We start from the raw sequence: 14,992 nt of genomic DNA, 5'->3' as shown, positions 1-14,992 counted from the left end.
TGAGTTAAATGTTAGATATCTGTGTATGAGTGAATAGCTGGGTAAAAGCTCTTCTTGCAGTAAGCAGGTCACTCCTTGTGAACCACTGAAACCTTTTCCTACTGAATAATCTGTCCTGCACCTCACATTCCATCAGTACAACCTGTGCTAGTCCAGGTTCCACACTTGACCCTCAGGGCAAGAGAGGAAATGTTCTGAATGTGATGGAACCATTGTAATAATCCAGATAAGGGTGCTATTGATCAATAGCACAAAAATCTTCTAAGTTTCTAATTCTTTAAGTTGTTTTTGAAGGTGATTTGAAATTAGTTATGTCAGAATTGCATGAATAGGCACAGGCATTAGTTATTTTTTAGGAAAACAATTAATTAAGACAACGATGTTAGTCTTATGTACATGTTCATTTCCTGGTTAACAATTGTATTTTTCAATATTGTTCTATAGTGTTAAGTATTTTCTTTCTTGTAGTACTTACTTGTTTCTGTGGCTTCAATAATTCAGGTATTCTGAGCACACACAGTTGCAGTCTCAACAAAGAGCTGTCCAGGAAGCCATCCAGGTGAAGCTGAATGAGTTTGAGCAGTGGATAACCCATTACCAAACTGCCTTCAGTAATTTAGAGGCAACACAACTTGCAAGTCTGCTCCAAGAAATCAGCACACAAATGGACCTAGGTACAAAATACTATTTCTGGGGTAGTTTTAATGGTTTGACAATAACTTGAGTTTAATATCAGGAGCTGTTATGAGTATCCTCTAACTTAAGGGCAATGATCTGTATGTAATAAATTAAAAGAAATGGTTTCTTCAAGGGGTGATTTAGAGCACTTCAAGGTTTCAGTGCCAAGTTGTCTGAAAGAACTTGTCTGTCCTATCCTACCTGGGCATGAGATACTCTTACCTTGTGCTTAAAATCCTCAATATGAATTCTCTATGCTTCCTTTACCACAAGTAAAAAAAAAAAAAAAAAATTGAAAATGTGTTAATGCTCAGTATTTTTATGGTATAAAAACTGTCTTCAGGCATATCTTTACGATTAACCTTTTTTCTTAAAAGGTCCTCCAAGTTACGTACCAGCAACAGCATTTCTGCAAAATGCAGGCCAGGCACATCTAATCAGTCAGTGTGAGCAACTGGAAGGGGAGGTTGGTGCCCTTCTGCAGCAGAGAAGGTCTGTGTTAAGGGGCTGCCTGGAACAACTGCACAACTATGCAACAGTAGCTCTGCAATATCCCAAAGCTGTGTTTCAGAAGCACCGAATAGAGCAGTGGAAAACCTGGATGGAAGAACTCATTTGCAACATGACAATAGAGCGTTGTCAGGATATCTTTAGGAAGTAAGTTGACAGAATAACAGCTTGTTCATAGAATATAATTTTCAAGCTACCACCCTAATTTTATCATGAAAATAAATACTTTTGCAAGGACCTGTCTAATTATAAAGCTAATTAACATTAAGTTGTAATTCTAGAAATATGGAGTAAGTATGCTTTGCAGAGTTGAGTCTGTGTGCTTCAGCAGGAAAATCAAGTAACATTGTCCTGTAATGGGAACAAAGGGAGAATTGACCTTTGTGGTTACAGGGTAGTGATAACTTGGGATTTAGAAATTTCTGGTATTTAAGAATCAGTAAGAGAAAATTTTTTTTTTTTCTAGTAGATTTTCAAGCAACCCTTTTTCTTCTAAGGGGTTCTTCTGAAAAGAAAAAGGCTTTTTCTTCTAAAGTCAGGCTGTTTTAACATTATTATGGCTTGTTCTAAAACATCTAGATTATATTTGAGCATTTCCTCTGAAATCTTTCCTTTTTACCTTCTATTCATTCTTTGCCTGAGGCCAGTTGCCTTGTCATTACAAATAACTGTGGAATACGGTACATTTTAGGACCATATAAAAGCATTGCTGGGACCTTATCAAAGCATTGTTAGGGAGTCATCAGCCCGTTTAGAGTTCAGGAGTGGCGTATGGCCGTGGTTGAAGCACTGGGGTAGTCCTGCCCAGTGCAGGGGGATCTCACAGCTGGGCTGCTCTGCAGGTACGAGCTGCAGTACGCGCCGCAGCCCCCGGCCAGCGCCTGCCAGCTGGTGACGGCCACCGAGATGACGCTGCAGCGGCACGCGGCCGACACCAACAGCCGCCTGATCCGGCAGGTGGAGCGGCTCAAGCAGGAGGCCGTGACCGTGCCCGTGTGCGAGGAGCAGCTGAAGGAGATCGAGCGCTGCATCAAGGTGTTCCTGCACGAGAACGGCGAGGAGGGCGCGCTCAGCCTGGCCAGCGTCATCATCTCCGCGCTCTGCGCCCTCACCAGGTGACAGCTCCTGCTGCAGATGGGGGCAGGTCTGCCAGCAAAGGCAGGAGCTTCGCTTGGAAATGGAGAATGTACACCCTCCCTCCAAATTATTATAATTTGGAAATTAAGGGGCGCTCAGGCAAAGATAGGGGAATTAGGAATAACAGTTCTTTACTAGGACAATTAAAATAGAAATGCAGTATTACACAGAACAATCCCAAACCCTGCCAGAGTCAGAATCCAAGCTGGCACAGTCAGTCAGCCAGGGTGGTGGCACAGTCCCATTCCATGGTGCTGCATCCTCCTGCAGGGGCAGATGTGGCTCAGCTGGAGCAGTGCTCCTGGAGAAGGTGCAGTTTCCTCTGAAGCTCCAGGGATGATGTGCAAGGGTCTGGCTTTCCTCTGGAATCCAGTGGAAAGAAGGTCCCTTGGTGTCCAAATCTCAGTTTTTATCTGGGTAGGAAAGGCTTGGCTCCTGCCCTGGCTGGAGCATCTCCCAGTGGGATGATGGAATTTTATCAGCCATGCCCTGGGACTCACTGGCCATGAACAGAAGATATCTGCTGGAGGGAGGATGGGCTGTGGGAAGATAAAGATGATTGCCCAGCTGGTTTAAAGATGGCCCATTAGCAGATAATGTGTGCCAGGAGATAAAGATCACTGCCACACCCAGTTTAAACAATGACCCATTAACAGGAGATATCTCCCACAGAGGCAAGAATCACTGCCACACCCAGTTTTAAACAATGGCCCATTAACAGGTGATACCTCCTGGATGAAGGGTGGGTCATGGGAAAGGTAAAGATGATTGCCCAGCTGGTTTAAAGCTGGCCCATTAGCAGATAATATGTACCAGGAGATCAGGGTCACTGCCCCACCCAGTTGCAGCAGATGGTGGTAGAATACACATTTTTGGCCACATCCTGCATTGCAGCCCAAGACAGGACCACGTGACAGGAACATGCAGTGGTGTGGTTCTGTCAGGAGTGCCACAGCAGGCAGTGTCTGAGTGTCTCCATCCATCCAGGCGAAACCTGATGATGGAAGGTGCTGCGTCCAGCGCTGGGGAGCAGCTGGTTGATTTGACTTCCAGAGATGGAGCCTGGTTCCTGGAGGAGCTGTGCAGCATGAGTGGGAATGTCACGTGCCTTGTGCAGCTGCTGAAGCAGTGTCATCTTGTACCCCAGGACTTAGATATTCCAAACCCCATGGAAGCATCAGAAGCTGTTCACTTAGCCAATGGAGTATATATCTCACTTCAGGTGATTCTTTTCTTTTACTTTTCTCCCCCATCCTTCAAGGCTTCAACAAAGTCATTCTTTATAGATTCTTCCTTAATGGCCTAAATGTTTATGATGCTAATAAGGTTTTTTCATAAGTCTGGCTCCTGATTGCTGTATTTGATTGAGCTGAACAGGTATTTGCTTCTGTAAATTACATTTTTATTGGTTGAAAGAAACCGTTTTGATCTATACATGACAAGTTGTAAAAACTGCTGTCAAGTAAATAACCATGAGGAAAGGGTTGGTCAGCTTTATGGACACACCAGCTTCATGTCTTCTTTTCATACTTACTCTCCAACAGGAATTGAACTCCAACTTCCGACAGATCATTTTCCCTGAAGCACTGAGGTGCCTCATGAAAGGAGAGTACACTTTAGAAAGTATGCTCCATGAATTGGATAATCTTATAGAGCAAACAACTGATGGAGTCCCTTTGCAAACGTTGGTTGAATCTCTGCAAGCCTACTTACGAAATGCTGCTATGGGTATAGAGGAGGAGACTCACACTCATTACATTGATGTTGCAAGGTAAATCACCTTTTTTCAGTTTGTGTGAGAGAGTGAAGACTGAAGAACATCAATTTGTCTAAAGTTTTGTTTGATATACAGGCTTTTCTTGCCCAAGACTACTTTAAGCAGGGTGTAAGGTGTGCACTTGGTTCCTCTCTATGTGTTTGTGTGTTCATCCACATGTATACACAGAAATGTGGAGTTGAGGCAATTTACACTTACATCTGCTTAAAGCTGACTTTTGGTGGTCAAATTCTTCCAAAATATGTAGTTGTGATTTGATATTTGAAGTTAAAGGATGCTAAAAATAGGAACTAGCTCAATAGTTTGTGGGAGGAACCTGTATAAGGGAGAGCTTGTAACCATGGCACTCCTCATCAGGAGGTTTGATGAGCAGCTTTTGCTTAATGAGTCAATGACTTGATTAAAAAAACAAAATGAGACATAACACTGAGCAAACAAACACTTGTGCATCTTGTAATGTGGGACAGTACATTCCTGGGTAGGTGCTTGGTACAATAAACCAAAAGCTTCAGGTGGTGTTTCCACTGAGCCAGTTGTGCTGGCTCCATCAGTGGTACAGTGAATCTGTGGAATCAGTCAGTTTAAGAAAATTCTGTTTATTGTGGTCTAAGTAAAACCATGTAAATTTTCTTTCTTTTTTTCCTATTTAGAGTACTTCATGCTCAGTATGGTGAACTGATTCAGCCAAGAAATGGTTCAGTTGATGAAACTCCCAAAATGTCAGCTGGTCAGATGCTTTTGGTAGCTTTTGATGGAATGTTTGCTCAAGTGGAAACCGCATTTGGTTTATTGATTGAAAAGGTGTGGATTTGTTCCTTTTAAGTCAGAATTAGGAAACCTTTAAGAAAACCAAACTAATTAATTTCCTTTGCATTGCTCAGCTGAACAAGATGGAGATACCTCTTGCTTGGCGTAAGATTGACATAATTAGGGAAGCCCGAAGCACCCAAGTTAATTTCTTTGATGATGACAATAATCGACAAGTTCTGGAGGAAATCTTCTTTCTGAAGAGACTGCAAACAATTAAAGAATTTTTCAGGCTCTGTGGTACCTTTTCTAAGACACTGTCAGGTAAATAAATGATATCAAATATTCAGTATGCCTTTATCCACTTATCCTATTCAGAAGAATGTAAAATGGTCACTTTTGCTGTACTTTGCCCTTGATATGTGGTAAAAAAGCAGAAACTAAAAATGAATTGCTGTGTTTGTACATTGGATGCATCAAATGTTCAGTTTATAACAAAAATACTATTTCTTTCCCTTTGAAAGGAATCAGTTCACTTGAAGACCAGAATGCAGTAAATGGACCTGTTCAGATTGTCAATGTGAAAGCCCTTTACAGGAACTCTTGTTTTAGTGAAGATCAAATGGCCAAGCCAATTAAGGCTTTTACAGCAGACTTTGTGAGGCAGCTTTTAATTGGCCTTCCAAATCAAGCTTTGGGACTGACCTTGTGCAGTTTCATCAGCGCTCTGGGTGTTGATATCATCGCTCAGGTAGAGGCTAAAGACTTTGGAGCAGAAAGCAAAGTTTCTGTGGATGATCTGTGCAAGAAAGCTGTGGAACACAACATCCAGGTTGGCAAGTTCTCCCAGCTGGTGATGAACAGGGCCACAGTCCTGGCCAGCTCCTACGACACGGCCTGGAAGAAGCACGACCTGGTGCGCAGGCTGGAAACCAGCATTGCCTCCTGCAAGACCAGCCTGCAGAGAGTGCAGCTGCACATTGCCATGTTCCAGGTGAGAGCCCAGCAGCCTGGCAGTGTCTGGGCATACAAACACTGTGTTTTCTTGAATAAGCTCAAAGGTGTTTGAATTATGCTGTAAATATATAAGGAACAGTGTTATTGCTAGCTTTTTTTGAAGACTAGCTGCTTTATAAGAAGCAAATTCTGGAACTTACAGATTTTTTTTTTAATCAATCCATGTAATTTTTTTTAATTGCCATTAAGTTGTTTTTTAGAAAATAGATCATTCACTGCCTTTCTTGCCAGCAATGCTGTTCCATTCTCCCCCTTTTCCTCAAACAGATTGTGGCTTTAAGGGAGGAGATGGCTTAGAACAGAGGGTATGAGTTGCTGAATGTCATTTTGTACCTTTTCTTCAAAGTTTTAATGCATTGATTGTCTCTTGGCTTCACTGAAAATACAAATAACAGCAGTATCAGTCCTGAAAAATGCTCTTCTGAGGCTTTAGATAAATGCCATAATGTACCTTTATGTGGGTATCCAGTTCTGTTGTACTATCAGTGATCTTTATTTTATAGTGATTTGTAAGTTAAGGGACAAGACTTTCCCCAGGTCAGTTAATAAACCATTTCATAGACTGGTAAGCAAAATTGTCTTGGTTTTAATGTATCACAAGTGAATTGTTTCTGAATATTCTATAAAAATCCAAGCCAGCAAAACATAAATTGCAGCTACTTGTATAATTTAACAGTCTTGAATGATTTAGAACTTTGAGCTGCTCTGGTACTGTCTGAGCAGCCCTTTTGAGTGCCCTTACTGACAAAGGGTACCAGAGCTGCTGTTTGTGGTGCAGAGTATTTTGTGCTGAGCAATGCTGCTAATCAAGTGTTGCTGTTTTTCTTCAGTGGCAGCATGAAGATCTCCTCATCAGCCGCCCCCAGGCCATTTCTGTCACTCCTCCACCTCGCTCAGCAATTTTGGCCAGCATGAAAAAGAAACTTCACACTCTCAGTCAGATTGAAGCTTCCATTGCAACAGTCCAGGTATGGCTGGTCTGGGGGGTTCAGCAGCACATTGAAATGTGACTGACACAGCTGCAAAATCACCTGCCTGCTTCAAGCTGCATTGTCTGGCTTGTTGTCTTACACTAATGTGGGGTATTGCCATTTCTCTTTCAGCCTGTTTGATGGATAATGTTATCTTTTTTATTTTGTTCTTTGGAATAGCAGTAAATCTCTTTGAAGGAAAATACAAATCTGTGAAAGTACCTTTTTTCCTGAAGGCTCCTTTTCTTTGTCAGCCTTAGATCATCTCTGCTGTTGTTTTTGCTAAATAAATGTCAGAAATTCCCTTTGTACAAATGGGCAAATTAATTCTTCTGTGTGTTAAGGTTTGTGTGCTGTGGCTTTGCACAGTATTTTAGATTTCTTTGGTGGCAGTAATATAGAATGTTTAATTGTTTATTAAATACTGCTTAGCTTCCTGAATTTTAATTTCCTTCTTTAGTTCTGATGGTACTGTTTATTGTAATTTCTTGAATTACTTTCAAAATAATGGAGAGATTCCTATCATGTTAGATAATTCTTAATCTAGAAATCTGATTACTTTTTGGGTTTTTTGTTTTTTTTTTTTTTTGAGAGTTAAAATCTAGGCAGGTAGACTTTCTATAACAACCAAATCCAGTTGTGATGTGTACTGGAAATAAACTTTTAAACAACATAAACTAATACCAGTCAATCATGAATGCCACAATATTTTTCATATATGGGCATAAGAAAGTGTCTGCATGTGTTATGATGTATAATTTATTGAAAATAAGGCTTAGAATGGTGTATATCAATATGACCTCTCTCTATGGGTTTTTCCTTCCCCAATGCAGGAGAAACTAGCAGCACTTGAAGCAAGTATTGAGCAGCGTTTAAAATGGGCAGGAGGTGCTAATCCTGCACTGGCCCCAGTCTTGCAAGATTTTGATGCCACTATTGCTGAAAGAAGAAACCTTGTACTGAAAGAAAGTCAAAGAGCAAGTCAGGTACCACAGATAAATACAGTACTCTGGACTGCATGAGTGTGTTCACTCTTCATTTCCTACTCAAGGTTTATGTAGATATTTTTCTGCTCTGCATATTAAGAGCATACATAGATAACCAAATACTTCTGGGAATCCCACTTGAAAGCAATAAGAATAATCTTTGTGAGAATTGCTGCAGGGCTGGATGACCCTGGGATTTTGGGTTTTCAGTAAGTCAAGCAATTGCATGAATATTTATCAACTCTATTATGTTTCCCAGTGTCTACAATAACCTGGTGGGGTTTGCATCACCCTTAGTCACGGATACAGCAAATGAATATTCAGACAGTTCTGTTTACATTAGTTCAGGTTATGGGTCAAGTCTGCAGTCAGGAACATGTTGAAATGCTGCAGGAAATAACTCCCACCTTTACCAGAGCAGTATCTGTGTGTTTAAAAGCACAGACAAAATCATTGTTTGTCTAATAGACAATTGAAGCGCAATAATTTTTCTCACTCTTGCTTTGCTTTTCAGGTGACTTTCCTCTGCAGTAACATCATTCACTTTGAAAGTTTACGTACAAGAACAGCAGAAGCCCTGAACCTGGATGCTGCCCTGTTTGAGCTGCTCAAACGCTGCCAGCAGATGTGCTCCTTTGCATCCCAGTTCAACAGCTCCGTGTCCGAGCTGGAGCTGCGCCTGCTGCACAGAGTGGTGAGCACAGGGCACAGCATCCAGCCTCCAGCAGCTCTGGCTGCCAGTCTCAGTCTTAGGGAGCATGGCTGCAGAGTTTGTGCTGTCAGTGGAACGCTTGGCAGTGCTAGAGAATTTTATCTCTGGGTACAGAGAAGTGTTTCTGTTATTTTTAGGGCACTGGTCTTGAACATCCTATTGGCAGCTCTGAATGGCTTCACTCAGCTCACAAGCAGTTATCCCAGGAGATATCTACACAGAGAACAGTACAAACAGAAAGAGAACAGCAAATAGAAACAGTTTGTGAAACAATTCAGAATCTGGTGGATAATATTAAAACTGTGCTCACGGGTCATAACAGACAGCTGGGAGATGTCAAGCATCTGCTGAAAGCTATGGCAAAGGTATGCCTGAAACATCCTTGAATTTACTCCTCAAACCTATGTCAGTACAGTTTCAGGAAAATAACAGTTGTAGCTTTGTGCTTTGTAAAGTATCTAGAGACAGTAAAATGTTTGTGCATATGGAGTTCAAGACAAAGTTTGTGCTTAAGAATTCATAGAACATTCTAACATTAGCCTTAGCAGGCTTTGCTTGAACTGAACCTTTTCTCTCTCTTGGCAGTTGAAACATTGTGCTTATAAATCCTTTTGGTTCTTAATATTTTTAAAAAATTATAATTTTAAAATTGGTTTCTTCATACATAAGTACTGAAAATTATAGTTACTTGTAGTTAAATGACAAACTGAAGGGCTGAAAGGGCTAAGACATGCTTTCCTTTATTCTCTTAGCCAAAATATAGCAGTTGACCTTTTTGCACATCTTGGTTACAGGATGAAGAAGCAGCTTTGGCTGATGGTGAAGATGTTCCCTATGAGAACAGTGTTAGGCAGTTCCTGGGTGAATATAAATCGTGGCAAGATAATATTCAGACAGTTCTGTTTACATTAGTTCAGGTTATGGGTCAAGTCCGCAGTCAGGAACATGTTGAAATGCTGCAGGAAATAACTCCCACCTTGAAAGAACTTAAAACACAGAGCCAAAGGTAAGAGAGTTACCTTGTCTCAGGTGAGAAAAGGCATTTTGCATACCTACTTTCATGTAGCAGCAGCACATTATGGGGCATGTACTTGATAGTTCTCTTAGAACTCAGAAATATTCTTGCAAAATTTGAATTAATTTAATTTTTGGGTTTTCAGTAAGTCAAGCAATTGCATGAATATTTATCAACTCTATTATGTTTCCCAGTGTCTACAATAACCTGGTGGGGTTTGCATCACCCTTAGTCACGGATACAGCAAATGAATGCTCCAGCCCAACTTCAGCTGCTACATATCAGCCAACCTTTGCTGCAGGTAATACTTGCACAAGTACAAACATGAAACCATCAGGAATTGGTATTACAGAGGGGATCATAGCTCTTGCTGAACTTTGAAATGCAGACAACTTGCTTAATAAAAGTAAATTCTTAGCATCAGAATAAAATTGCTTGTTTATGAAGCAAAAGAAATTAGAGAATGGAAGGATTGAAAACTGGTGCAGATTTAATGCAGTTGTACTGAAAAACTGATGGGTCTATTTCAAATGCATGTAATTGGGATTTTTCTTGCCTCTATGCTATTATTTTGAAGACTTTAAGCACTTTTAAACTTTCTCTACAGCTGTACGTAGCAATACAGGGCAGAAAACTCAGCCAGAGGTGATGTCACAGAATGCAAGGAAGCTAATTCAGAAAAATCTTGCAACATCAGCAGATACTCCTCCAAACACAGTCCCAGGAACTGGCAAAAGTGTTGCTTGTAGTCCCAAAAAGACAGCCAGGGACCCTAAAACAGGAAAAGGTAAATACAAACCTGAAAAAAACCCAACGACCTTACCACTGACAGCCACAAAAAAACCACCTCAGTGGGTTTCTGTTCAGGAGTGTCAAGTTGCATTAACTTTACTTTGTACCTGCAGCTGTGCAGGAGAGGAATTCCTACGCAGTTAGCGTGTGGAAACGGGTCAAAGCCAAGTTAGAGGGCCGAGATGTGGATCCCAACAGGAGAATGTCTGTGGCTGAACAGGTGAGCTGGAAATCAACTTCCAGTACTGGTCCTTGCTTTAGATACATGCTGATAAGCAGGTGTGTATGCTGAAGTGTGCCTTGAGGGCTGAAATCCTGGTGTGAATGGGGGGTTTCTTTGGGGTGGGAGCTATTGCAGTGAAAATCAAGTTGCTGCTGCCTTGTATTGCTGCTTTCTTTTTTCTTTTTCTGTCATATGCTTTTGTTTGCCATATGAGAGCTTTATGTAAAGCCATGAATTAGATAAAACTGCCTTTTGTCTGTCAGTAAGCTGACATTTGTTCCAGAGCTGCTGATAGCCAGGGAGAACAGGGACAGAACTTGTCTGTGTTCACTAACATAAAACCATTCTGTCTCTGGGCAACAGAGTCAGGGGACACAGCTGTCCATGTCTGTTTGAGAATACTTTCAAGATAGGGGCTGTGAATGAGAGATGTGATCTTTGTTTGCAGTACAGCTTTGTTTCTTATCTGGACTGCACAAAGTTATGTCTACAGTTACTTTATATTTTTTTTCAGTGAAATATTTGCAGGTGGCATTCAACAGTAAATTCTAAGGTCGGTTAAACATTTTTAAAATCCTAGCTTATTTTTATTTAATTCCTTGTTTAACCTTTTTAATAGGTTGACTTTGTGATTAAGGAAGCAACTAATCTAGATAACTTGGCTCAGCTGTATGAAGGTTGGACTGCCTGGGTATGAGTAGGGAGACAGCAGCTCGGTCTGGTTCAGCGAGGTCAGACACCCACCAGAATCAACTCGGCCTCAGGCATCCGCAGCCGCAGCACGCTCGGTGGTGATGCACACTGGGCCTTCATCTGAGGAAACCTAGGAAATCTGGGTGCACTGGGAAGTGAATCCTGCAGGATAGCTGCACTCAGGGATACGTAAACAATGGTCTGCAACCCCCACGGCCAAGGGTGAACGGACGCTCACCGCTTGGGCAACACGCTTTGTCTTTCTGCTACGGAAGAACTCAAACGTGTCTGGGGCTCAGCTGCAGAGAGAAATCAGGATGCTCCAAACGGCAGAGTGACTTGGAACTCAATTCCACCTGACCCTGTGAACAATCCAGGAAACACCGAACCCTGTTCAAAGAACAAACAGCAAAATGGGGCCGTGAAGAAATCACAGCAAGGGCAGATTTGATGCATTCAGATCCTTGTTCCTCTTGTTACGTGGCAGCAGCGCTGGTTGAGTTGACCAGTTAGTACGGGAAAAGGCTACAAAATGTCAACTTCAGAAACGGACTGAAAGCAAAGAGCTGTACATCAGATACACTGCATTGGAAGAACTTCTGAGACAGAAGAAAAAGCCTTTGTTCTCCTCTCCCTTTCTTCTTTCCTTTCACTCCTCCTTCCCAGCCTCTCCTTGCATACACCCCTCTTGGCTTATTCTTGTAGGTTAGGCGTACTTCCAATATACTTTTTGTTTCAATCCTTCTACTTCACAGCTTAGTCAAATTAACAACTTACAATTCTGTTTGGTAAACAATTTTTCCAAAAGGTCTGAAAATATAGAACATCAATGATTACTTATGAGTTGGATGGTCAAATGCAAAATGTAATTTTGGTTCAAGTCATTTTTGTGATTCTATTATGTACAGTTTCTCAAAATTGTCACTGTGCATTTAAAAGTAATGATTCCTACAGGCATTTGATTTAATGTGCACTTCCCTCTGCTTGCAGTGTACACTTTTTTGTACTTCAAATTGTCCCTCCAATCTCATTCTACTGTGATTGCTGTAGTTTCTTTCGTACTACGTAGCTAATCCAATGTAATCTTTACCTTTTTAAAAACCAGGATAGAGTATCTAGTAGAGTTTTACATTGTTGATGACAGATAAACAATAAAGTGATGTTCTGGTGGAGGTAGAGTGATATGCTTTTTACTTCATTTTCCTAATCCTTTTAGTTCACACTTGTAAATTCTAGTGCTTCACTTCACAGGGGTATACATATAATCCAAGAAATGAAGGACTCTCAAATTTTTGTTCAACTAGATCTGTGAAGATTTCTGCAAAGTAGTTTTCCTTTGCCATGTTTCTTCTATAGGTGGTTGTTCAGTAATGCATCCGTAGGGAATCTTCCACCAAGGTTTTTTTAAATCAATTCTCAAAGTGTGATTATGGTCAGAAAAGTCTCTCTGAAAATGGCATCATCTTCCTTAGATCAAGGTCCTGCTTGTCTGCTGGTTGTCTAAAAGACTTCTTGCTTCATTTTTTTAAGTAGGACACCTTTAGGAAAAGGCAATTTCCTTTTTTTTAGAGTAAACAAACCCCACAGAATTCAGCTGCAACTGCAGAATTGTAAAGATGCTGACAGCTAAAGCAGAAATGCACCCTGCAGTTCTGAACCCAGATAAATTTGTTGTAGCTCTGTATAAAAAGTTTCTCTTTTGCAAACTTGGTGAATTCATTATGCACAGTTGCTGAAAAATGTGGGAAGATCCTTAATGCCATTTTAGTCACTTTTCAGAGTAAAACCACACTTTCAATACAGCATTTTTTTTCCTGTCAAAATCCAAGTATTAGAAGATTTGAGCCAAGCCCACTAGTGGCATAAAATTAATTTAATTGCAAGGGTTTGCAGCAGTTCATCTGAGTAGGGAGCTTGGCTGGTGGTTTTTGGATAATGCTGGCAAACTTCTGTTCCTTTCAGTATTTGCACTATGCTGATGCTCTGCCTCCGTGCTAGGTCTTAGAATTCACTTTCTCCTCCCTTGCCAATTTTTTTGTGGACATGCACTTTGAAGTGTAAGAGTTTTCAAGTCCTCTGGCCTTCCTTGCACTCTGACAGCCTGATTCCCTCTAGGGAAGTCACAGGCTTTGCATCTAGCAGCTCCTCCCTGCTGGCTGCCCCTGGAGAAGCTCTGGGAATGTTGCAGTGAAGAACATTCAGATGCAGAACAAGACACTTGACACTGTTTGGTCCTTTTCATTTTTTTTTTTTTTTCTCTCCAGTTAAAAATAACCTTATGAACAATCTGTTGGAGAAGTGTAGTGCCAGGAGTGTGTTGTACCTGCTGTTTTGTTTCTTGGAAGCTGGAGGGGAGGGAGGGGTAATGCACTCACCTGTGGCTCTTGTGTTGTACCTCTGCCATCCAGAAATGAAACACTTGTGTGGAGATGGGTTCTTACTGCGTAATTTAATAAAGTTTTAAAAAAGATAAAAGAATACGTGGTTTTAATTTCCTTCTGTGCAACACTGTGTGGTTGTGAAAATGACAGGGAAGAGAAAAGTGCCTTGATACAAACAAATACAAACCAAACTCCAAATTAGAGCAGGATTCTCCAGAGATTTCCATTTGCATGTAATGCAAAGGAGCTGAGCTGTGCAGGAGTTGCTGTCACTGTTGACTTGTGTGCTGATGCATTTGTCCTGGAAGTGTTGGACACTATGGGGAGGTTGATGGAGTCTTGATGAAATCTAAAATTCACATCCTGCATAGTAAATAAGACTCTGCTAGTTACATTCTCTTCAAAGATGTAAGGGTACTTCCCTTTCTTTACAGTAAAACTGATGTTTATTTTCTCTGCACACCTGGAATAATGCAAGTCTATAATCACCTCTCTAAATACATACACACCAGGCAGAGCTAAAGAATTCAAACAGTTCCACTGATGGCAATGATTATTCTGATATTATTCTATTTAAATGCTTTGTCTAATTTTTTAAATATCTGTAAAAGACTCAATTTCCCCCAAGCTGAAGCTCTGCTTTTCTAAGTGTTGTAGTCTTTAATTTACTTCAATTATTTATTTTTATGTTCTGTATCTAGTATATTAGCCATTCTGTTTTAATGCACTCAAGTACTTCAAAGGTTTCTTTGCTTTTTTTCATCCATTTTTTTTCCCAAGCTTTTCCTAAAATTAGCAGACACACTTTATGCAATAAAGAATTTGATTAGGAAGAAAGTTTGAGATGACACCTGTCATCTGTGTGTTTGTTAATGTGGTCCCAAATTATAAAATGTATTTTTTTCTTTAGTGGAGAAATTGTGAGCATACTGTTAACATTTTAGCTAAATAATTCCACAGAAGTTACAGATATTAGCTACAGCAACTGCTGTATACATAAATGCTTAGCTGATTAGAGAAATTGTCATTCATCAGGTTAATTTTTTATTAACAGCATAATAAATGCACATTAGGTAGGCTGGAAGGAGGGTGATACATAAACTTTGTGTGCCTGTTCTAAGTGCACAGAGCAATTCACTCTCCTTTTAAAGGTGCTTTGAAGCCAGATTGGGACTTTTATTTTCTGTGCTTTTTTAAAAAGAGAATCTTGGTGCAGAAGAATTGATCCCATTGCAGCACAGTCTGTGCCGTGCGTTGAGGCACGGGAGGTGCTGAGCTGATTCTCTGCGATTTTAACAGTGGAATTTATAAATACAGGCAGATGCCGGCACACATTTTTGTGTGGCCTGGTGC

The 14,992-nt window shown here is 40.7% G+C and overlaps 1 protein-coding gene across 1 annotated transcript in view; it reads left to right on the top strand.

Annotated features, from left to right (window-relative positions):
• The window catches only part of SMG1 (SMG1 nonsense mediated mRNA decay associated PI3K related kinase), a 55,127-nt gene extending 42,697 nt beyond the window's left edge, over positions 1-12,430 (top strand). The window contains exons 47-63 of the mRNA XM_079320637.1: positions 502-674; positions 1,056-1,335; positions 2,031-2,303; positions 3,313-3,547; positions 3,870-4,096; positions 4,753-4,903; positions 4,984-5,173; positions 5,374-5,843; positions 6,697-6,834; positions 7,671-7,823; positions 8,338-8,517; positions 8,673-8,900; positions 9,330-9,541; positions 9,745-9,851; positions 10,158-10,337; positions 10,456-10,562; positions 11,185-12,430. Coding sequence (XP_079176763.1) covers positions 502-674; positions 1,056-1,335; positions 2,031-2,303; positions 3,313-3,547; positions 3,870-4,096; positions 4,753-4,903; positions 4,984-5,173; positions 5,374-5,843; positions 6,697-6,834; positions 7,671-7,823; positions 8,338-8,517; positions 8,673-8,900; positions 9,330-9,541; positions 9,745-9,851; positions 10,158-10,337; positions 10,456-10,562; positions 11,185-11,262 — 3,382 coding nt within the window. The 3' untranslated portion in view covers positions 11,263-12,430. The remainder of the gene's footprint in view (positions 1-501; positions 675-1,055; positions 1,336-2,030; positions 2,304-3,312; positions 3,548-3,869; positions 4,097-4,752; positions 4,904-4,983; positions 5,174-5,373; positions 5,844-6,696; positions 6,835-7,670; positions 7,824-8,337; positions 8,518-8,672; positions 8,901-9,329; positions 9,542-9,744; positions 9,852-10,157; positions 10,338-10,455; positions 10,563-11,184) is intronic.
• Positions 12,431-14,992: the final 2,562 nt, after the last annotated feature.

The sequence above is a fragment of the Erithacus rubecula genome (assembly GCF_903797595.1).
Source record: "Erithacus rubecula genome assembly, chromosome: 17".
Lineage (NCBI taxonomy): Eukaryota > Metazoa > Chordata > Aves > Passeriformes > Muscicapidae > Erithacus > Erithacus rubecula.
This window is presented reverse-complemented; position numbering and strand designations above follow the sequence as displayed.